The sequence below is a fragment of the Pimephales promelas genome, chromosome 10 (genome assembly GCF_988280905.1).
Source record: "Pimephales promelas chromosome 10, fPimPro1.hap1.1, whole genome shotgun sequence".
Lineage (NCBI taxonomy): Eukaryota > Metazoa > Chordata > Actinopteri > Cypriniformes > Leuciscidae > Pimephales > Pimephales promelas.
In genome coordinates this window covers 34247204-34270816 of record NC_142778.1, presented here as the reverse complement: position 1 = coordinate 34270816, position 23613 = coordinate 34247204, and the positions used below count along the sequence as shown (strand labels likewise).

At 40.1% G+C, this 23613-nt stretch overlaps 3 protein-coding genes across 5 annotated transcripts; 1 reads left to right on the top strand and 2 right to left on the bottom strand.

The window, feature by feature from the left end:
• Positions 1–81: 81 nt before the first annotated feature.
• six9 (SIX homeobox 9) lies at positions 82–5412 on the bottom strand. 2 transcript variants are annotated; one of them, XM_039683883.2, is made up of 4 exons: positions 5266–5412; positions 4736–5183; positions 3454–3617; positions 82–1024 (listed from the first exon to the last, which is right to left on the bottom strand). In XM_039683883.2, exons 2-4 carry the CDS (start codon positions 5141–5143, stop codon positions 886–888), a joined length of 711 nt encoding a protein of 236 aa, XP_039539817.2. In that variant the 5' UTR covers positions 5144–5183; positions 5266–5412; the 3' UTR covers positions 82–885. The 2 variants fall into 2 exon arrangements, with proteins under 2 accessions (XP_039539817.2, XP_039539818.2); XM_039683884.2 differs by having other exon boundaries at positions 82–1021; positions 5266–5408.
• A 786-nt stretch (positions 5413–6198) lies between these two features.
• Positions 6199–15103, bottom strand: six5 (SIX homeobox 5). The gene is made up of 3 exons (XM_039683990.2): positions 14337–15103; positions 9561–11038; positions 6199–9467 (listed from the first exon to the last, which is right to left on the bottom strand). Exons 1-3 carry the CDS (start codon positions 15038–15040, stop codon positions 8770–8772), a joined length of 2880 nt encoding a protein of 959 aa, XP_039539924.2. The 5' UTR covers positions 15041–15103; the 3' UTR covers positions 6199–8769.
• Positions 15104–18506: 3403 nt separating this feature from the next.
• On the top strand, positions 18507–23100 carry tbcb (tubulin folding cofactor B). Of its 2 annotated transcripts, none has more exons than XM_039683991.2 (7): positions 18507–18695; positions 18823–18986; positions 19660–19803; positions 19955–20051; positions 20401–20592; positions 22046–22118; positions 22247–23100. In XM_039683991.2, the coding sequence occupies exons 2-7, from the start codon at positions 18867–18869 to the stop codon at positions 22359–22361; spliced, it is 741 nt and encodes a 246-aa protein (XP_039539925.2). In that variant the 5' UTR covers positions 18507–18695; positions 18823–18866; the 3' UTR covers positions 22362–23100. The 2 variants fall into 2 exon arrangements, with proteins under 2 accessions (XP_039539925.2, XP_039539927.2); XM_039683993.2 differs by having other exon boundaries at positions 18568–18709.
• Positions 23101–23613: the final 513 nt, after the last annotated feature.

The window sequence follows — 23613 nt, the reverse complement described above, 5'->3', positions numbered from 1 at the left end:
TGTATATAGATTTACATATACTTTATATTATATATAAATATTTTAGATATAAATAATATTTTTTTCTTAAATATACATGCATGTGTGTGTATTTATATACAGTATATATACTAAATAATTATACACAGCGCACCCACATATATGATGTAAACACAAACTTTTATTTTGGATGCGATTAGTCGCGATTAATTGTTTGACAGCCCTAGTTGTTAGTTGAATTGTGCATAATTTAAAGTTCTTAGTATAGTTAATACATGCAACGACACATTAAAATAACGTGTTACCAAGTTTTCAAAAGTTACAAAAATAGTAAAATCAAAAAATGGCATATGCTGACAGCTGATGCTCTGTTTTGTTAAAGGTGCTGTAAGTGATTTCTGCCTGACTGTCATCCAAACCCACTTCATTTACATTTATTCATTTAGCTGACGCTTTTATCCAAAGCGACTTACAGTTGCTATATATATCAGAGGTCGCACGCCTCTGGAGCAACTAGGGGTTAAGTGTCTTGCTCAGGGACACATTGGTGTCTCGCAGTGGATTCGAACCCGGGTCTCTCACACCAAAGGCATGTGTCTTATCCACCGCGCCATCACCACCCCTTCAGAAAGCACAAGCACATAGAGACCCCAGACAGCAACAGTGTCGGCCCACATCTGATACTCGTGGATTCCACACGGCCCAGATGTGGGCCGACACTGTTGCTGACTGGGACGGCTAAAAAGAGTCCGCAGATTCCCCTGACTCAACAGTTCACAGCGGCTAACAGAGTCAGCTGTGTTTATAAAGACACCTATTTCAGACAGTTTATGTACGTGCAAACACACTTACAGCACCTTTAAATGACCGAGCTTTGCCTTTTGCCCTGTAGTCCACTGCATTGGTTCAGTAGTGTGCTGGTCCCAGGTGTCTGAGAGGAGGCGGGGGCACAGAGAGCTGCTGGGAGCAGGAGAACCGTGAGCTGGGGCTTCCTGGAGGAGAGAGATCCTCATCCGAGCTCAGGAACACTCCCGATGATGTTCTGCTGGAGCACAGGATATCACATCTGAAATGTGTCCAACTGAGACCAAGTATTATAAATATGTAAATGCATTATTGGAGTTAGAGATCTGTGCTGAATCTTTCTGTTTGTGAGTCCTCCAACAGGGGGCAGCACGGAGCCGATGTTAGAGAAAAACAAAGGAACGCAACTTTTTCTTTCTAGGCTCTTTTATCATTCAAGCCAGAGGTTCTCAATCAGGCTCCATTACTTTTCCAGTTTTCGAAAAAGAGAAAACTATAGAGATGCCACTAGAGTTATTATATACTTTTCAGACCTAGAAATCATACTGTTAAAATTAGGCTAATTCATATATCCAGTGGAAAGTTTGAAAACCCTAAAATTGTTGTTAAAAGTGGTGAATTAAAACAAGAAATACATTGATTTTTAGTTGTGTTAGCTCAATGTAATGCTTCTAAAGTTGTTCTCTAAACCTGTATGAATTTCTCTTCTGCTGAACACAAAAGATATTTTGAAATGTGTTGGTAACTTAAAGGGTCATTTACATTAAGCTTTCCATTGTTAGAAACCCAGTCATACTATTGAATGGTCGTTCAACACTCTCTCATTTTCCCCCGAGACGAGAGAAATCCGCTATTTACCCTTTTCACTTCCACTTACTAAGATGTAAAAATCGTCATTGTAGGAGGGAGTGTAAGAGGGGGGATTTCTGTAAAGACTACAAGCACTAGTTCCCACCCTTTCAAACCCCGCCCATAGGGGGTTGGGCCTAATGCGCTAACAGACCAATCACAGATCAGTGCCAGTCCGTTTGAGTTCACCGGCAGAAACTTTTTGAAAATATGGACGAAGGTACTGAATACGCCGACGGATGCATTATGGATAGGGTTGGGTACCGAAACGCGACGTAAACGGTAATAACCGGACCGAATAAGAACGAAAATGTCGGTTCCTGAGTCACTGTGTCATGAGGCGCACTCTCGCTCTCTCCCTCGTGCACTATACGGTGTGTGGCACAGTCTGATCTGTCTCGCATGCGCGCTCTTGCTCACTCGCTCTAGATTCTGGGAGATTTGAACTAATCTGCGGGCATCAGGGAGCCGTTATCAATATGCGGGAGACTGCGAGGGGATTAATGAAGACGCTGAAGACAAAACGCTCCAAGGTTTGTCTGCATTTCACGTGTAAAATTACGCGTCAGAGTAAGTGTGCCGATTGTCTGAAGCCCATACAGAATCACGCCAATCCATTGGCTGATGGCGCGGGCGCCACCTTGATGCTTATTATATTAGCGCACATTATCTGATTTCATTGTGCGAAATGATTTCCAGGAGTGGAGCTCAACTCTAGTCTACATTGATGTGTCTACATTTTCAAACTGGTAACTCATATTCTAAAAAAATATATCTTCATTCATGTGTTCAGCAGAAGAAAGAAATGCATGCAGGTTTGGAACAACTTGAAGTTGAGTAAATGACAGAATTTTTAATTTTTGGATTAACTATCCCTTTAAGTCCCTCTTGAGATCCCCTGATTGAGAACCACTGGTCTAAAGCCAAACTTTTCGTAGTGCTTAGTAAGAGTGTGTCAGCGGGGATCCACTATGTTGCCGGCTCCTCGTGTGTGTTAAAGGATTAGTTCACTTTTTAAAAAACTTTTGCTGATAATTTACTCACCCCCATGTCATCCAAGATGTCCATGTCTTTCTTTCTTCAGTCGAAAAGAAATTAAGGTTTTTGATGAAAACATTCCAGGATTTTCTCCATATAATGGACTTCACTGGGAACCAAACGGTTCAAGGTCCAAAAGACAGTTTCAGTGCAAACTGTTCAAAGGGCTTTAAACAATTTCAGACGATGACTAAGGGTCTTATCAAGCGAAAAATAAATAAATAAATAACAAAGTTTAAGTTTTATAAGCTCATGGTCACCTTGCTCTGTTAGGGTTAGGGTGTAATGCGCGTTCGTGACTCTCCTATTCAAACTCGTTCATCAAAATGAACGATTCTTTTCCCGAATCAACTCGTTCACTTCGTTCGTTGAATGAACCAAATGACACGAAAAAAGATTCATTCATTTTGATGAACGAGTTCGAACAGGAGAGTCACGAATGTGCATCACAGAACAGAGCAAGGCGAGCTTATAAAACTTAAACTTTTTTTTTTAAATGAGCGATCGTTTCGCTTGATAAGACCCTTATTCATCGTCTGGAATCGTTTAAAGCCCTTTGAACAGTTTACACTGAAACTGTCTTTTGGACCTTGAACTGTTTGGTTCCCATTGAAGTCCATTATATGGAGGATATCCTGGAATGTTTTCATCAAAAACCTTAATTTCTTTTCGAATGAAGAAAGAAAGACATGGACATCTTGGATGACATGGGGGTGAGTAAATTATCAGCAAAAGTTTGTGTTTAAAGTGAACTACTCCTTTAAGTGAGGGAGTTTCTCTTACTCTTGTCGGCTGGTCGCTGCTCTGTCCCGCTGTCGCCGGTTCTTGAACCAGTTGCTGACTTGTGTGGCGGTGAGTCCAGTGACTGCGGCCAGATCTCGCTTCTCTCTCGGCGAGGGGTAAGGCTTTCTGCGGTACCACTCTCTCAACACACTGCGAGACTTCTCCTGCGAGCAGAAGGGGCGATAAAACCTCTTGAAATCTCTCCCAAAGAGAAGCAAGCAAAAAAACAGACGTCTATTGTGTTTAACCTTCTGATGCTGTCCGCGTGTCGGTCAAAAATTACCAAATTTTTTCCCCCAATGAAATGATTCCAATTCCAATTTGATAACCGTTTTTCATTCAATAATTTGTATTCTTAAGGGATTCTGTGGTACTAAATTATATCTGCAGTAGTTATAATCAATTAACTTAAGCTTGAAAATTAAATGTCCAGTTTAAACTGTTATAAATCTTGAATGCTTCTGCAATTTAAAGTTGGTCTCTTTTTAAAGAAGCCACTTGGCAGATTATCCAACGCTATCTCACGACCAATTCGTACAAATTCGTATGAGTGATTAAATGTGGCTAATTCATACTAATTCATATGACCTCGCTCGTACGAATTCATACGATTTGTCCAAACCCACGTGATGGGTAGGTTTAGGGGCGGGGTCAGGGGTAGGTCATTCGTATGAATTCATACGAATTGGCCAATTCGTAAAATATGTACGATTTAGCAAAAATCTTACTAATTCGTACGAGTGAGGTTGTACGAATTGTTATGAATTAGCCACCTCGTAAAATTCGTACGAATTCCCGTGATTATCGCTGAAGTGAAAATAAAGTGAGCTTGAACAAAGTTATAAAATGTTACATTTGTTATAAAAAATAGCATTTTAAATTTAATTATTTATTTGAAATATATATTTTCCACACTAAAACTGAAAAAAAAAAAAAAAAATCAAAGCTAAATCTAACCAATCAAAGCCATAAATCTTAAACAAGCTGTGTTACAAATTGTAGGTTGATATCTTAAAAAAAATTGCTTTCTGTGAGATTTTGTTTGGGCCGCAAAACAGCATTGGAAATGATTAAGTCCCAATCACGCGGTCATTGACCGCGAACAATACAAGTGACTTTTTTTCAGAACTATTTAACCTTTTCGAGTCATGCCAATGCCAAAACCTTCACCAGATTTCGTAGCATTCCGATAAAGTAAAAAATCCATTTTTGGGGGGTCAAAAAAGATCCAGTTTTGCACCAGAGGGTTAAAACAGTGTGCAACACCAACAGACTTGAAAACCTTGAAGCAGTAGCTGGTCTCCTCTCCATCCCAGATGGTGCGTGGAAGAGGAAACTTGCGACGAATGCGGTACTTCCCCACGGCTCCAAGAGGTCGTCCCCGCTGAAGTTCAGCCTCCATGTAGTGAGCGCGGAGCCAGAGCTGTTGGAGGAGAGGGTGACTGCGCAGCGAGAACACGTTCCCCTCCAACAGGGCGTACAGCTCAGAGAAACGGCAGTGGTGGAAGGCCACCGCAGCCCTCGCCTTCAGCACGCTCTCCTGACTCTGGCCCATGGACACATACACGTGGGATGAGGTGGAAACAGAAGGTAAAGAGCACAAGAAAGAGGACAAGCGATCCATGCTTCCACTCTGGAGAAGAACCTCACAAACACACGCCACCTGCTCTGGGGAGAAGCCCATTGCCATGATCCAACCAAGGATGGTGGAGGGAGACTGAGGAATTGCTCTACAAAACAAGTTGTAAAATGTCACACTACAGTACAGCAAGCTTTACAAGAGTACAGAAGAAGTGAGCAAAACCTAATTACCTTCTGATGTGAATGCAGAGTAGGAGTCCTCACAATAGTCCTTTTCGTTGTCCGGTATGAACAAAACGACATGAAAAGCCTGTACTTATTGTTTCCCAATAAGTGCAGCTGACGAGTGTGTCGGATTTTTTGTTTTAGCAGGTTTTACCTTCAGCTGCAAAGACCCGCCCAGACAACTTGGTACATGCAGGTAACCGGAGAGCATAGGGGTTAAAAAAACAGACGGGCACCAACACACACACACACAGACCTATCAGACTAAGTGTTGTTTGTATTTGTATCAATTACCTGGGGAAAATGTCAGGTGCACAATGGAGCTTATTTAAATGTGAAGGCAATCTTATTTTCTAATCAAATCATGGTGGCAGCATTTGTTAAGACAATTTGGTTAGACATTGCATTGCAGAAATAAGCGTCTATCTATATCATATGCAAGTAATGCACAGCAAAATCCCTAGTGTTCAATTAACACTGAGAGTGTAAATTATATAAACTCTGAGCAGTGTGTTAAATGAACACTGAATCAGTGTTAAAGTTAATGGGATAATTAAGTGAATAATTGAGTGATGATTGAACATTATTGAAAACCGGAATTGTGTCACCATTATGGTGATCAGTGTTTGTTTTTGCTGGGCTCTTGACCCTTAATACGTACATTAGTTATAACAGCCAGGTGAACACAAGGACAAGGTGATCTGATGGTATTGGTTGTGTTTTAACATAATACACAACCTAGAGTTTATATAAATCACACTCTCAGTGTTAATTTAACACTGGGGATTTTGCTGTGTGATATGAAGAAAGTGTGTCGGTTACCTTCTAGAGGGAAAACAACGACAGCGATAATGTCACCGTACTAAGACGAAGGCGTTTCAGTAAAAGTGCCTCTAAAACATGTAGCTTTAAATTAATTTTAAACAAAGAGCATTCATGTAGCATTATATATGTTTATTACATATCACAATAAAATGGAATATAAAAAATAAAATAACTATTCGATACAAAAACACCTCTGTAAAAAGAGATGTGGTTTACAACAAGGACAAAAACTCCCTTTGAAATGATCCAAAAAAAAAAAAAGTCTTTGGTTTGATCAGCTGCATATTTTTCTGTTTGCACATGAATGTGAACGGAAAGTATTAAAAAGTGAACAGAACAAACAAATAGAAATCTACTGACTAAAATACATGTGCATTAACATAATAATCATTACATTCTGGAAGAGTAATAGCAATACTCAGGGACAAACACATATACACGCACGCATTCCCTTACTTTCCAAAAAAGTTGAAACATTGTCCAGGTGCTTGGGGGTGGGGGGGTTGACAATATAACAAGTCAATAACATCATTCTATGTAACAAATGTGAAATAGATGCTACACAAAGCAAGAACTCACAAAATGGAGTGTAGACCTAAGCTACAACGAGGGAAACAGCTTTAAGGTTATCATAAAATGACCCAAAAATGATTGGTAAATGCATTAAATATTGTTAAAGACAAAAAATACAGGTATACTTTGGGCTAGAGTTTAACACAGGTTGACTACGGTCCACCAAGGAAAAACATCAAAATCTCACAGGCCTAATATTCCACAAAAGCCCTAAATATACAGTTGAATGGTTTAAAATTAGCACCAAATATTGTAGGGGCAGAAATAAAATGTAAATGCTTCACAAATAAACTTTAAAATGTGCAAAACATACAGAGCTGCTCTGCATTAAGCAAATCAGTTGTGTTAAAAAAAAAGTCATACTTAACTAAACTGCATTTGATTAAAGTTAGACAAAAACAGACATTTCCTGTAGCTATGTGGAAATCCTAGAATTAAAATATTTGTTTTAAAATATAAAAAGAGGAAAAACATGGAGAGACAAAAAGAAACATTTCACTGTACATGTACATTGTGGATCTGTAGTGTAAGAAGTGGCTGTTTTTAACAGTAAACAAATCTTAGGGTTCAGTAATCATGCAGAACAGTTGCATAGACTAATATTCAGTACTTCAATTCCCTTCAAACACTAGAGCCTACAGACATCTATACACAGTTTCATGGTAATGAGTTGGAATGCTTGAGTAAGCTCAATGGTTTATCTACGGAAAACAATGTCAATTATCTGTCGTATCAAAGCGCACAGGATTTCCATGGTCAGCGTAGTGCACCATCATGAACTTATTGTATACAAAAGAATATAAAAATAACTAAAATTGTAAGAGTGCTTCACTACATGTTCACAAGTATGTCCAAGCATTCCTCATTGCAGTACATGAGATCCAGGGGGCGGAGTTGGATCCAGATCTAAGGAGTGGAGCTGGGTAGGATTAGGGGTGTGGTTAGGGATCAGGGGGTGGAGCTGGGTAGGATTAGGGGTGGGGTAAGGGATCAGGGGGTGGAGCTGGGTAGGATTAGGGGTGTGGTTAGGGATCAGGAGGTGGAGCTGGGTAGGATTAGGGGTGTGGTTAGGGATCAGGGGGTGGAGATGGGTAGGATTAGGGGTGGGGTAAGGGATCAGGGGGTGGAGATGGGTAGGATTAGTATATGTAAATTAGGAGGAGTTGGATCTGGATCCAACTCCTCCCCCTGGATTTCATGCTCTGCATGTTCTGTGTGATTGAGGACTATCACACGCATTTTGCCATCCACAAATCTGATACATGCACCATCCATTCACCAAGGTAAAGAAAAGGAATTAAAACAGCACCTGAACCAAGCTGTTGCATGTAGTTTATCCAATGCAGTTGTGGCAGGCACATTTAAAGGTTAATGTGTTTAACCCAGTGCTGTGCGTTATTGAACCGTTGTATCGGATTTCCTTCTCCCAGTGCAGGGTGCTGCCGGTGCATCTATGGATCTTTATGAGCCACCTGTACAGGGGGTTTGTGGTAAAAGCTCCCAAAGCCTAGCTCATGTTCAGACCCATTTCACTCCAGGATAGCCATAAAGACGTATTTACCTCCATTACATAGTCTTTAGGAGGGAAACTGAATATGACTTTTAGGCTTAAATGATAAAAGTTCTGTTCAGAGTCATTTTATCTATAAAAATGAGAAGTAACAAAAATGTAAGGCACAATAGAAGGTATTCCCGCATGCTCTTCACTCCCAGATAAAACAATCTTGATTGCCTTGTACACATTAGTGCCTTTTAACCAGCCATGGTAGCCCTTGTATCAAGCCACAAGCTCTGTTTCATCAAAATCAGGGCTAACTCAAACTTAAATTTCTAGAGGTGAATATTGGTTATACAAATGTCATCTCTGACAAATGGCAGTGCCTTTACCTCTACTGAAATTAAAATCTCTAGTCATGCCCTTGCGTAATACATTGTTTTCACAAATGAATTCAAGATATATGAGAGAGGTTCTTTTCTTAGTTATTAGATTGAATACTTCCACTACTCGTAAATCATAGTTCCTCTCGCTTCAGGGACATGGTTGAATGCAACTCTATCAAGGCTGAGATTTAACACGAACTGCATCTAGCAGGCTGTCAGTAGAACTGGTAATTACAAGCCCAGGTCATCATCCACAGGGACAGACTGCAGTTGAGTAAGAATTTTCGAGTCCCCGTCCATGTCCTCCACTTCATCCAGCTGAGAATCTCTCTCTACGTCCTCACCCGGAGGAGTGCCCAACAGGAGGGACTCTCCTCCTGGCAGGCCCAACAAAGCGGGGTCCTCTGGAAGATCCCCTTTCCCACGTATGTCAAATAATGTCAGACCAGCAGAGGAAGACAGTGGGACAGGGCTCCAGACTGGCTGGGAAAGGTTGGGCCCAGATGCCACACCGCTACAGATTGGACTGAGTGGCAGCATGCTCTCAGGGCTAAGGGTCTGCTGGGATTGTAGGATGCCTGTAGGAGTGGGAGTGCTGGATGAGTCTGGGGTGTTCGGAGAGGCTCCTGGGGTTGGGTTGGCAATGGTCCCTGGCTCAGGGCTGCAGTAAAGTGTAGAGGGCCCAACAAATCCCAAAGGAGATGGTTGTAGTGAATTTAAAGTTTGAGCCGTGAGTAAAGGTACTGGTTCACTTTCGAGTGGATGTACAGCTGCATCAAAGGTGCTGTTGCTTGAAACCAAATTGTCTGGGACGGACTTGACAGGCATGCTGGCAAACTGGATGCCAGCTGGGATAGTAAGGATGAGTTTGCCATTTTGAACACTTAGGATGGGACTGCCCCCGATGCCACCTGCTAAGAGGAAGTTGCCTGGACACGAAAGCAGAGTAAAGACATCTCAATACAGAACAAAAGAAAAACATCAATTTTCCACTGCTTGTGAAATTAACATATGTGACATACCTGGAGGGGCAGACGGAAGCTGAATCACCCCAGAGTTGAGAAGCTGAACACCCGGGATGGTTCCAGTAGGGACACTCTGAGGAGGCCCTATCGGGCTAAGGCGTATCGGTCCCTGGGCAACACTCAATCCTGTTCCAGCTCCAGATGTCAAAATCTGGAAAGCACCTCCTGGGGATGGGATGGAAAGGGATGGAGTTGCTGGGACCACCTGAGGGAAGGAAAGGGTTCCAGTTGGAGTTCCCGCAATAGATGTCACAGGCATAAGTTGAGGCAGTGACAGGGGGACCAGCTGAGGTTGGCCTAAGTCTTTGGGTTGGGATATGGGAACGACTTGAGTCGGGGAGGAGATGGGAATGACTTGCGTCCCCATTGAGGTCTGTATCTGTTGAAGGGTGGCTGAAGTAGAGTCATCTCCAAGCTGAGGTGTAAGCACTTGTGTAACATGTCCATCAGCCATCTGGGGGAGTGATAAAGCACTACTGGTGATTAGTGTGGTGGAGCCATTTTGATGCTGAGCTTGAGCAAATCTTGGACCAATGTGCAAGGTCTGGGTCTGAAATTGAGAAATGGGGACTTGGGGTAATTGTGGATTGACCGGGGAGACTGGAACAAGCTGGGGGCTAGATGACACCGTGGCCCCAGATGTAGGCTGCATCAGTTGAGAAACTGGAACGCCCTGTATCGATGGTACCACCTGGGGTAAGGACAGCACCTGAGGGCTGGAGATAGAGCTGCAAGTTGGTGAGTGAGGGTCACCCTTTCCTAATACAACAATTTCCGGTGGATGTGTTGGCTGTAATGGCACCATGGGACTGGAGATTACTGAACTCACACAGCCAGTTGTTGATGCAGAAATACGATTTGGGGCCAGTATCACCGAAGGAAGAGACGTGGAAGAGATGACAGAAGTAGAGATGGTGGACGAGGACATAGAGTTTGTAGGCCCTGACTGATTAATATCTGGATTCTTCAAGGCTTCTGGAAAACTGATGAAATCCAGCGGGGAAACATTGCTGCTGGCTGTTTTGGCGTCCTCGCTAAGAGAGAGAGGTATTGTGCTGTTTAGATTGGCTTGTGGATTCAGAACCACAGTGGGCAGGCTGCCTTGGGCCTCCATATCAATGATGCCTCTTTCATCTTTGGAGACTACTTGAGCCCCATTAAGTAGCAATGGTGCATTAGCTGTAACAGGACTCAGAGTGACTGTGTGGCCATCGCTCAGTGTCAACCCATTAATGATGACCCCAGTTCCTGCCCCTGAGAGTATAGGGCTACCATTGAGCAGCAGTGGATGAGAGCTTGTGAGGAATCCCCCGGTGCTGTTGAGAATAAGCTGACCAGTACTGCAAGGAGCACTAGTGAGGGATATGAGAGAAGCATTGGAGCTGCCTGTCTCTAGAGCAGCAGGTTTGTCAGTAATATCCTCCAGATCTCCTTTGCTGGCTTCATCTTCTGTGCTATGGTTCCCATCAGATTCACTAAAGAAGAGATAGAAGTATTACATTTGGTCAAACAGTCTTAATGTAGGTTCGATCAATGTCTACCATCAATCTCCAATCCTCAAAAACCTTTAGACATCTGTATCCATTAGTGCTGCACGATTAATCATATCGCAATGTCAAGCGTATGCGATTATATGACACAAAATGCTGCGATTTTATATGAATTTAACAAATTAGGGCAGTTAACGCAATTAACGCGGCATCTCTTTTTTCTGCTCATCCTTTGGTTAGTGTTATAATCCCGCTCTTATTCGTGCGAATGCATTTAAAACATTAATGCGTGACAAGTCAAAAGTATCATGCACATGCACAGGCCGTGCGGGTGTTTTCATGGCTCTACAGTTCTCTTTCGCGCTTGAACGAACAATAATACACACAATTATGCCAAAATGTCATTTTGTTGTGCATCTTCATTACCTAACAGCAGTCTTATAATGGACGTTTTGTCAATAACGGCAGTCATCATATTCTACATCACTCAACGATCAAAATAGGCTTTGGCCGGACAAAAATTTGCTTTGGCGGCCACCGAAAAGCGGATGATCTGACGGCTCTATTTGAGACCGGCTTTTATTTACCCAAACCTGCAGCCACACCAGGCGTGTAAAAGAGACAAGTGTCTATTATTTGAAGTTTTATGGTATTATTTAGGAACCCACACTACCAGTTACGCATTATTTCCACATCTGCATATTTCACGATTACGCATTTTATTAGAATTATAATGAAATGAGTTAGTAAACCATGTTTTTCGCCAAAATAAAAGATCGATGCCGTTTCCGTCAAAATAAGATAGAATGTGCTTATCTCTTTCAAGTATAGAAATTAGTACGAAACTAATTATGAAAGTTGCTTTTATTTTTCAGTGCATCTGTTTTACAACATATGGCTATAACTGCCATGGGATTAATATTAAAACTAGTATTATGTAGAAGTGTAAATAATGTAAATAATTTAATGTAAATAAACATTTTAATTATAATGTGCTGTTCTTAAACCCACAGCACTTGGCAGACTCTATATCACAACTAAAAGAGTTATGAGTTTTTCTTTGTTCAATTTGCACACTGAATATGGGTTGGAGCTCTTAATTTTGAACTCTCAAAAGTGCACCAGATTGATGAATTTAACATTAAAAAGCAAAACATTTTTCTTACGGGGAGCATGCCCTAGAACCCCCCTAGAGGGACAGAGGTGCACTCAATACAGATTTCACAAAATACTGTGGGGGAAAAAAAAAAAAAAAAAAAAAAATCGGTATTGCTATCCCCCAATGCAACTTATAGCTTGTTTTAGGATGACTGTGTTCAACTTCGTAGTTATTTCATCTGTTAACTCTTACTCACTCCTATTCGCTTACACATATTCAAGGGCGTGCAAAGTTTGGTTGAGTTTATGATCATATGTAGTGGGCCAGTCTGGGCCAGAATGCCCAGGCCAATTTTTTGTTCCAGTCCAGCCCTGCAGATGTGTCAGAAGAGGGACATTTATAAGGCATAAAAACGTGTACTCTGTGCGCAACAGTCTGTCCGTGTGAACTGAAAGCTGACAGGAGAGTTCAGCTGTCACTGGACAATCGCCAAACTTTAAACCCTTGATTTCAAACCTATGCTGCGCTATATCCAGTTGCCCACTGTCATATTCAAGTCATTTTCACTGTGTGCTGTATGTACAATTAGTTACCTTGTCTTTATTTGAAAAATAAGAGTTGCTTAATGTTTACTTCCTTTTTATTCATATATTTTGAACAATTTCTTTATTTGTGAAAATACTGTAAAAGCATTTCAGAATCATAAAGTTCTAATTTATTAATTAAGTCAAATAAATTATAAATATAACCGCCTTATATGGGCCATTGGCCAACCGTTCTCTAAAACAATGGCATCAACAATAAATAAATAAATAAAAATCAATATCGGTCGACCACTAATTATCACCCATTAATTTTATGGTTACAACATTTGATGACACACTTATCCCGAGAGGGGCATCTCTTATCAATAATTTGGTATCTGGATTGATGATACATTGACTTTTGGTATTCATATTTATAGACCAAGGTTAGGTTTTTATTTTCATTTTTTTAAAGTGTTTTTTAATGCAACAAATAGATTAGTACCCTCTTGTCAGTATTGGACTATAGTGATGTAATTTATTATGCATTGCATGCACCTTTATTTTACTGCATGTAATCTATCATTCTGCTTTACAAATTGTAACTGGTGCAAGTGTCCGTACACATCTTTGTAATTTATATGAAATGACACAGTGGACTTCACGTTCACTGTGCTTGAGAAAAAATCAGGTTAAATTTTATTTTAAAAATTAGGCACGTTACATATAAAATAGTAATTTTGCTTACTATTGCTAGCATTTATAGAACCAGATCAACGGAAAACTTTTACTTAAGACCATTTCCCTGCACAGAGCTGGGTAGACTGGTCTTCACCAATCATATGTAAGAGTTGAATGAGCTTCACGGTATACTACTTAACATGATGGGATCTGTACCATCTCTTGATCTGTTAAAAAATATTTTTATAGAACAATGCATTTAATATTAGCATTATGATTTCAATTGTTTTTTTAGTTTTTGGTATGTTTTGAATTTGTTTAGAGTATTATTTTGAAGATTTAATGTATTTTTGCATTATATTATGAAATGTGGTTTTAGGGAACAAAACAGCAGTTTATTAAAAGAGTTTGAAAACAGTTTCTCTAGCCCTAGTTGATAAACCGTATATAATAATAAACACTACACTGTCTGACATGTTGTTATCTGCTATCTTTGTGTGGCTTCTGCAATTACTTATTTCTGCTTGTGTGTGTGTGTCCCCTCAATGTCCTCCCCATCCTGAGATTTAACAGTCCATCCATGGACAGAAAGTCATTGTGGTGCAGAGTTTCAGGAAACTGGAGCCACTCCTGCGCCCCTATCTCACATTTCACAACAAAGCAACATGCTTTCAGCCTTGTTTTCTAAGATCACCATGTCATTTTCACACGTCAAAAACTTCAGCCAACAATGATAGTGCACAAAATATATTAAGCTTTTTCCACAGCTGCATCATCCAAACAATGAAATAGGCCTGCTGCATGAAGAGTATCCAACAAAGTAAGAAAGTAACAAGACTGGACACTCACTATTTGTAGCTCACACCCGCGTCCTAGTGTAAACCTCCCACACAATAGAGATTTGTTTACAACTCTTTTCTCTCAGTTTGGCTCAAGAATGACTCTCTTGGGCCTAAAAATCGAAATGCAAAGCACTCACCTTTTGCTGTTGGTGCCGGACGGGGTCCGGTCCCTCTGTCGGCGATTCTTGAACCAGTTGCTCACTTGAGTCAAAGAAAGTCCGGTCACTTTGGCTAAATTCTTCTTCTCGACCGGAGTGGGATACCTGTTGATCTTGTAGCATTCCTTCAGAGCGTTGCGCGACTTCTCCTTGAAGCAGTACACCGTCTCCTCTCCGTCCCAAATGGTTTTGGGCAAAGGAAACTTTTTGCGCAGGCGATATTTGTCCACGGCGCCCAGACTGCGACCCCGGGACCTCTCAGCCTCCTTGTAGCGCGCCTTCAAGTAGAGGTCTTGAAGGAACCCATGGTTACTCGGGTGGAAGTCGTGACTGTCCAGGATGGCGTACAATTCTTTGAATTCCTCCCGGTGAAAAGCGACCAGAGCCTGGGCCTTCAGCAGGGTCTCGTTGCCACGTAGCAGATCTGCCGAAGGAGGGATGGTGGAGAGGAATCTCCACAGGCGATCCACATTGCCCGCTTGCAGGAGCGCTTCGCACAGACACGCGACTTGATCGGTGGAAAAACTGAGCGCCGAGTTCTGGAAGCTTTGGAGCAGTTGTTCCGAAACTTCGTCCGGATCCGGATCTGGATCCGTCTCCTCTTTCACTTTAGCTTCGTCTTGCGTGGACTCCTTTGGGCCGTTTTCAGTTTGTTCTGAGGACTCCAAAGACAAGGAAGCCATTTTTATTTTAACTTTTTTCCTTCAAGTTCCTCCTCCCTCCCCTTCTGTGTGTCTCTCTCTCCCATTCTCCCGTAGGCGAGCGAGCAAGCAAGCGAGCGCAGCTTCAGAACGAGGCGTGCGTGTCACGCCCCTGCGTTTCGTCAACCTCCCCCATCCAGACATCATCAAAAATTCCTTAATTCATCTCCTATGTTAAATTTATTTTGTTATGACTTTGATTCCTACGTTTCTTCAATAAGATTGTTAAAAAATGAAAAATCTGTGAAATATTTACAATGCTATGATGCACTCTTCAATACCCCTGGTGTTTTGTAATACTCTTATTTGTTAAAATTGAATGTGAACTATGCTTTATTATTATTTATGTATTTATTTTTGTTTTGGTTGTTTATGTTCTGTTATTGTCTGTATATGTTACCTTTCTGCAATAAAAAAAAAAAAAAAAAAAATCATCATCGCTTTGGAAGGATATTGATGTATTTATCAAGTGTAAGATTTGGCCAGGCTTTTAATACAGATGAGAAACATTATATTTGGATATTTTGACTCAGACCCCAAAAATGTAAATATCTGCTTTGTTATTAATTTAATTCTTTTCTTAAGCAAATTTTACATTCACAAATGCAAATTCTCAAACTGTAAACCTGTTTTCTCTGTCTTCTTAAAAGAGATATAAAATTATTTAAGTGTGATTTCAACATCTACTAACATGAAAGCCATAAGGACTATTAGAATCTACACTGCCTTTAATCTCTTCATGTGAAACCTTTTTATTTTATTTATTTTTGTTATCATCTCCTTTATTCCCAGCATTAAAAAAAAATCATCATCACCATCATCATCCTCCGCAGGCCTGCTGCTGCTTTACCATTGTGCAAGTTTGTGTGTTTGTTTGTATACAACTCCTTTCAGACTCACACGTGGACATGATCATCTATACATAGGCTACATATTGAAGATAATGAACCCATTGATCTTTAGAAGTTTCTTTGTATTAATCTTAACTTTTGTAGGCCTACTCTGCTTTAGTGTTACTAGGTAAATTCACAGAGACAACAGATGTGAGATTTCCAGCAACAACCAATGTGAGTGTGTGTGTGTGTTGCTGGTAACCCTCACAAAATGTTATCACACAAAGACGTCAAAATCTGAAATCTTTGTCCTTGTGGGGATATTTGTTTTTGGCCCCAATGAGGAAAACAGCTTATAAATAATACTAAGTTTTGTTACTATGTTTTACTATATTACTAATAAACTGTTTTTGGAAAATGTAAAAATTCAGATAGTTTTCTGTGATGGGTGGGTTTAAAGGGATAGTTCGTTTAAAGCCAGTATTTTCAATTTTGATATTTTTAGGTCAAACCGTTTGTGTCTATCAGTCATATAATGGAGGTCTATGGTCACCACCTCAAAGAGCATGCACAGAGAAGTCCAAATTAAACATGATTTAATGACTCCTAAATGTAAGTACACATTGATGGCCTAAGACACGAAACGAGCGGTTTGTGTGAGAAAACAAACAGTATTTATATAGATTTTACCTCTTGTTACCACAGCCACAAAGCGCCCACACCCTCAGATCACTTGGAGGTGGCTGTGGTTACAAGAAGTAAAATCTATATAAATACTGTTTGTTTTCTCACACAAGCCGCTCTTTTGACTGACTGATAGACAAGAACGGATTGACCTAAAAATATCAAAATTGAAACTACTGCAGAAACAAAGACACCTACATCTTGGATGCACTTGAGGTAAGCTAAAACATAACAAAAATTAATTTCAAAGTGAACTATCCCTTTAAGAGGATTAGTGCAAGGGGAGAGAATATACAGCGTGTACAATATAAAAATCATTATATGAAAAGGCCCCATAGAACTTGAAAACGTGTGTGTGTGTGTGTTTTAAAACTTTGCATGCTGGGTGGACAGGGAGAGAAAGGGTTTAAATGTGAAAGAGGACACGCACACCTGGAAGCAGAAGGACAGAATGAGATGAAGCAGAGCTCTGTACCTCCATATCATCCCTTTGCAAGAATGTAAACTTTGTTTTCAGGAAGGCGGGAGACCAGGCTGTAGTCTGTCACCCCCATCCTACAACTGTCGAACCTCTCAGCCCAAACCCCCTCAGCCTTTGATCTTCTGCCTGTGCACACTTGCCTTTCAACGTAACCAGTCATGTTTCGCAGTGAAGAACTCTGCAAATAAGAAGTTTTCCCAATCACTGTATTTGCCACTGTGGAGTCAAAATTACATTTGCTTTGGATTTCAGGGTATCATGTCTTATATTATTGTATAAACACAACTGTATACAACTTTTGTATACCAGGTCTGAAAGTATTTCAACAAAATGGAAAGTGCAACTAACATTAGTAATGGATTAACTAACAATGAAAATATATATTTGTTACAGTATTTATAAATCTGTGTTAATGTTAGTTAATTGTAGCTCAGGTTAATTAAATAATATTTAATAAGATCACTACCACATAAAGAACAATAAATGCTTTAGATTTTTTTTTCACTGTTCATGTTAAGTGATGTTGTTAACAAATGGTACAATTTTAAAGGAAGTTTAACATTGACAGTAGGCCAACTTATTGCGTTGTCTAGTCACAATCCCAGTAGTGAAAATTAACTTTTTGTTAATTTTATTTTTTTTCTTGCATAAAATGGTAAACCTAATTTCACCAAGTGCAACATGTTCCTGGATAAACATCCGAGTTGATCCTAGAAAACAACATTCCAATCAACCAATCAGATCTGAGGGACAAGTTAGCAGTTTATGTGAAGTTTATTCTTAAAAAACCGGGCTTAGAAGCTTCTACATCGGTGTTATTCACTTATTTCCCTCGGTTTTTAGGGTTAGGACTACATTTTCAGACAAGAATGTTGTTCCAAGATCAACAAAATAGTTGATCCAGGAACATGTCTTACTTGGCAAAATCACGTGATCTGTCGTATTTTAAATGTTCCTAGCACCTATTTTAATTTTACTATTAGCTTTAAATTTGGTACCAATCCTTATTTCTTCGTTTTTACAATAGTTAGGCAACTACTATCTATCCAGTAGCCTATTTAAACATCCCATTCCCAAACCAGTAGGCGAACATTTATTTTACCAGTTACAAAAGCAGTTTAGTTGTAATATGTTATAACTAGTCACAATGGCTACTTTATATTTCAGTTTAAAAAAAAATTACGAGTAAGATTAAAAATCCTTTTCAAGAGTTTCTGAGACTCTAGCAGCATCGTGTGGAACACATTGGCACTGCAGACATTTGTGTTTTCTGGCAGATTTGGGAGCGGTCTGCTTTTCAACAAAACAAACTGTGATTGGATAATATAAGGTTTCACTGAGCAGCCCGATTCGATAGAGTACGTTTTCCCCGCCCACTAAAGATTCATAACGGATTACTATTGGTTGAATTCAAAAGCCCGCCATTGGCTCAAAGGATAATATGGGTGGGCAGAATCTTCCAGAATCTAGCGGTGTGGTATGTGACGGAAGATATTTTCCTAGCTAAAACAAAGAAGTAACGTTATATCATAGTTTGGGGTGTTTAAGTTCTGAATACAGGCGTTAAAATATTGGTTCGCGTGTAACTGATGATATCTGAAGCTGACCGAAGCAGTGAATAAAGCGAAGATCTTGTCACGTGAGCGAGTGCATGTAAACATTGGCTAACTTAGCCGTAGCAAAACCAAGCTTTCAGTGGACATGACAAGATAGCTGTTCTGTCCAGACATTACTGCATGAATACTAAACACATATTTGATTTTCAGCTCGATCACACACTCCAGCACCAGACTTTGCTCAGTAACTGAAGATGGACGGGAGTGTGACAGTCATCAGCAACCCCACGGTGTCCGTGCGGGTGACCAGCACCGTCAGCTCCTTCGAGATCAACCGGAGATTCAACCGTGGCTTAACGATCGCAGAGTTTAAGGTGCGGCAGTGCAGATATGCGTCATGTCTTATTATAACCTAGTTTGTAGAAATGTCATGCGTCACACTAAGTTACATCTGAAATCGCCTATTGCTAGACACATTATGTTTGGCTGTGAAGCTTTGCTTTCTTAAAAATGCCCATATATTTGGCAAAAAAAATGTCAAAACAGATTTGGTGCGTATTTTCCCAAAACATTGTCAAATCACAGTCAAGAATATCACTCTTGCTCTCTTGATTGCTAATATGGGTGGTGCAGTGGATAAGACGCATGCCATTGGGTTCGAATCCACTGTGAGACACCAATGTGTCCCTGAGCAAGACACTTAACCCCTAGTTGCTCCAGAGGTGTGACCTCTGACATGTTTGTATAGCAGTTGTAAGTCGTTTTGGATAAAAGCGTCAGCTAAATGAATAAATGTAAATGTAATATTCAGCATAACAGCATTTGAAATTGCGATCTGCAACAATTGAGTAAAACATGCTGAGATTGCAGACTGTCCATGATTTCGTAAAAATGGCACACAGTCAGATAAAACGTTGTACCATTACATCCATCATAATCCATACGGTTCCAGGGGGTTAATAAAAGTCTCTATTCTATAAGGTTCTATTTGGAATCATATTGCTGTTTTAGTTTAAGTCTAACTGAACATGTTCATTTGCTTTACAGAGTAAACTTGAGCTGATTGTGGGAACCCCGGCTGCCTGTATGGACCTCGATCTATTCAGCACCACAGACAAGTTCTTACAGAAGCTGGACGACAATGAAGCCCTGCTCGGCTCCTATCACGTGGATGATGACTGTAGAATACATGTGGGTATCGATTCCTTTTCTGACACACCCCATCTACACAGAGAGTGAGAGACAGTACAGAATTAGACCATGGAGATGATGATGAATCTTTGGACATTTTGAAACCGTTTTGCGGACATTAATAAAGATGTAATTGTTTTACTGTGTGCAGGTGACAGACCGCAGTGGTGCGCAGAGCGGAGAGTTCACTGATTTGTCGAAGGTGGAGAAATTCGAGATCTCTGATGATGCTTATGAAAAAAGGGCAGGTAATCGAAACATGGCATCAAATTTCTGCCTGCGACACATAGGGGTGGGGGACAAAATCGATTCTTAGATGCACGGGGGCGATTCTGAATCGATTCAGAAATGTCGAATCGATTTACAAAAAATATATATATATATGTGATACATTTCCGATTGCCTTTTTTAAAATCAAGTGTTTCACTGCTTTAACCCATGATATACAAAGTTCCAATAAAATGAATTGGCCCAAAACCACTAAGAAATTTGTATCACACACATTTTAAAGTGCCTTTACCATTAACGTAATGTCTGTTCTCTATAAAATATGTTAGAAAAGCAAATATCTAACTTCTCAATTTTCATGCATGCCAGATTCGATACGGAGCTTCAAGAAGAATATGAAGTTGGGTCGTTTTAATGAGGAAAACAGGGTCAAGCAAGAAGAGGCTCTTGCTAAGAAAGAAGAGGAAGAGAAGGCAGCGGCTAAAGCCATCGCTGCTGGAAACCGCTGTAAAGTCGAAGTTTCTGGGCAACCCACCAAGATTGGCACAGTCATGTTTGTGGGTAAGCTTACCATCATTTTCATATCAAACCTCTCCTCAACACTAAGGCCGCCGAGCGCCCAGTCGCTGGGAGTTGAAAAATATTCAACTTTGGATAAAACGCAGCACACATCACGGTCACTTTTTACCCAGCCGTCCAATCACAGTGGAGAAGGGGCGGGACTAATACCACACCGACCAACTGTCACAACATTCAAACTGCTGCGGATATTCTGTATCATAGCAACGAAACGTCTCAACGAAAAAAACGCTGCGCTGCCAAAACGCTCTCAAGCGCCCAAAGCACGGTGTCTTCAGCAGAGCGTCTAGCGTTTTTAAGGTGGACACACGGCCTAAGGATTTTTTCTACTAATCTCACCTACTGCTCTGATTTACCACGTAATTGTTACATATAACAGAGCCCAGTGGTGGGGTTAAATATCTAATAATAAATGTGAATTATATACTCTAAAGCTGTGCATTTGAGTCCTGAACCTGTGTTTTCAATGTCTTGGAGAAATGTATAAAATTGATAAATAGAAACTTTTAAAGTCGGCATAATACAGAAGTTTTGTGACTTGATTTTGTCCATCAGAACCTGATTGGATGGTTGTGGTTTCCTATTGGTTGATCTCATGTGAGTGACAGGTTGTCCCACCCTCACTCCAGTTAACGCACCATCAGATATTCATAAAGGCACATGAATTAAGGAAATAATAATAAAGTGTACTGACAAATAATTTAAAATAAATACTGTAAAATTCCATTAAAATTTTTTTTTTTAAAAACAAGAATTGTCCATTTGGATTTCATGGTGACGCCCAGAGAGTTCCAGCCAAAATAAGTGCTATGGTTTAAATTTTAGTTTAAATTTTTTTTAGTTTAAAATGTGAAATTATTTTTGAATTTGGAGCTTTCTAGACTGAGAAAAGATAGAAAATGTGTTTTTGGCTTATGTGGATGAAAGACAACAACTCCCAGAATACACTTGCTTCACTGCCCTAGGAGGCCACGCCTACAGAGCGCAGTAGTTAAACAACAAGTCTAGGCTGCTAGTGAGTCTGCCCCAAAAATTAGTTTCGAGATCGCCCAAAATGCCCGGGATTGGGCTTTTGCGGTCAACAGTCGCCATTCATCATGTTTACTGTGGCGAGCGGGACGAGTGAGGGCCGCGGGTGGAGTGTCCCTTTAATGTTTGAATGCGAAGAAATTTAAATATTATTTAAAGACAAAGATTTGTAATTTCATTATTGTTCTGTAAATACAATTTTATTATTATTAAATATGTAACAAAAATAGCTTATTTTATATTACAACAGTGGTATGGCAATAGTTTTACATTTCTTAGTTAATTTGATACATTTTTATCATTTAAATAATAAAAGATAATATTTTGCATAATAAAAGTAGTAATAGTAATTATTATTGTTGTATCAGGTTTTCCTATTTTGTCATGATCGCATGCTTGTTTTCAGGTACGGTGGACTTCAAGCCGGGCCACTGGGTTGGTGTGAAATATGATGAGCCGCTTGGGAAGCATGACGGCAGGTTGGTGCTCGCTCAAGTTATTTATATTCATGAGAAGACCAGCATGTTTTAGAAAAGGTCTAAAATGTGACCCTTACTTGAACCTTATAAGAAAGTCTAACTGATGCTTCCTGTTTGTCCTGATTTAGTGTGAACGGGAAACGTTACTTTGAATGTGAACCAAAATACGGCGCCTTCGTGAAGCCCCTCTCAGTAACGGTGGGAGACTTCCCTGAAGAGGACTATGGTTTAGATGAGATGTAAGACTCACTTGATGAGCATCTGAAGGAAGATCCTCTTTCTTCAAGTCGTTTGACTCCATGCAGCGAGACATTTCTGCGGTAGAGGGTTTTCTGTCGTCAGTGCAGATCATTTTGTTTTAGGCTGGTCTGGAAGAGATCAGTGGAAATTCTACTTTAATTTTCTGCAGGCAAACACAAGAAATGATCTAAAATGCATCTGTGCCCTGGCGACTGGAAGTAGTAAGGCAAAAGTGAGAACATCAGTCGAGATCAGAGTAAAAAAAAAATAAAGCATTCACTTGCATGTGGATTGTTCATTATTGAATTCCAAAGTTCTGCAGCTAATTTGAGCCCAGGCTGAATCATTTTACTTCAAACGAAACCAACCAACCACAACAGAAAATGTTCTTCATGTTTTTTTGCAGTCATTCCTCCTTTTTCTGCAGCCTACTACATTCTTATACGTCAACATGACTGTGTTTAGGGTCTCAGTCCCTCATTCTCTTAGGCACTTTAGCGATTAGCTCACAGATGTATTGTATAATATAGAATCCTGTGGCCTCCGTTTTCCATGGTTCTGTATTTTCAGTGTAAATTACTGAGATGTGATGAATTCTTGCCTTTTTTTGTGAAAATTGGCATGTAGGCTTTTTGATGCATGTCAAATTCACACTTAACAGAAAAGCCTTGTTTTTATGCAATTCTGTGTTTAGCTAAATCTGTGTTTCAAATAAATCAATACCAGTTTTGAACAACCTGCAGACATATGCTCAAATTGTCTTTCTTCTGAAACATGGGATACGTTGAACTGAAAAACACTGGTGTCGTACAGCCCTAAAATCTTGATGTTTGGTTTTGGTCATCATGCAGTGATTGGTTTCACGTGAATGACACTTCTTTAACAAATCAATGTAGAGTTAAAAGTAGAAAAGCTGGACATTAGACTAGGCACAAACATTGGTTGTTGGAGATACACATGCTAGAAAAGTGCTGGTATCGCTCCCTCGTGTTTTTGTCTTGATTTCCAAATATCTTAAAGGAGTAGTTCACTTTTAAAAAAAACTTTTGCTGATAATTTACTCACCCCCATGTCATCCAAGATGTCCACGTCTTTCTTTCTTCAGTCGAAAAGAAATTAAGGCTTTTGAAGAAAATATTCCAGGATTTTCTCCAAATAATGGACTTCATTGGGAGCCAAACGGTTCAAGATCCAAATGAGAGTTTCAGTGCAGCTTCAGACGATGAATAAGGGTCTTATCTAGGACTCTTTAAGT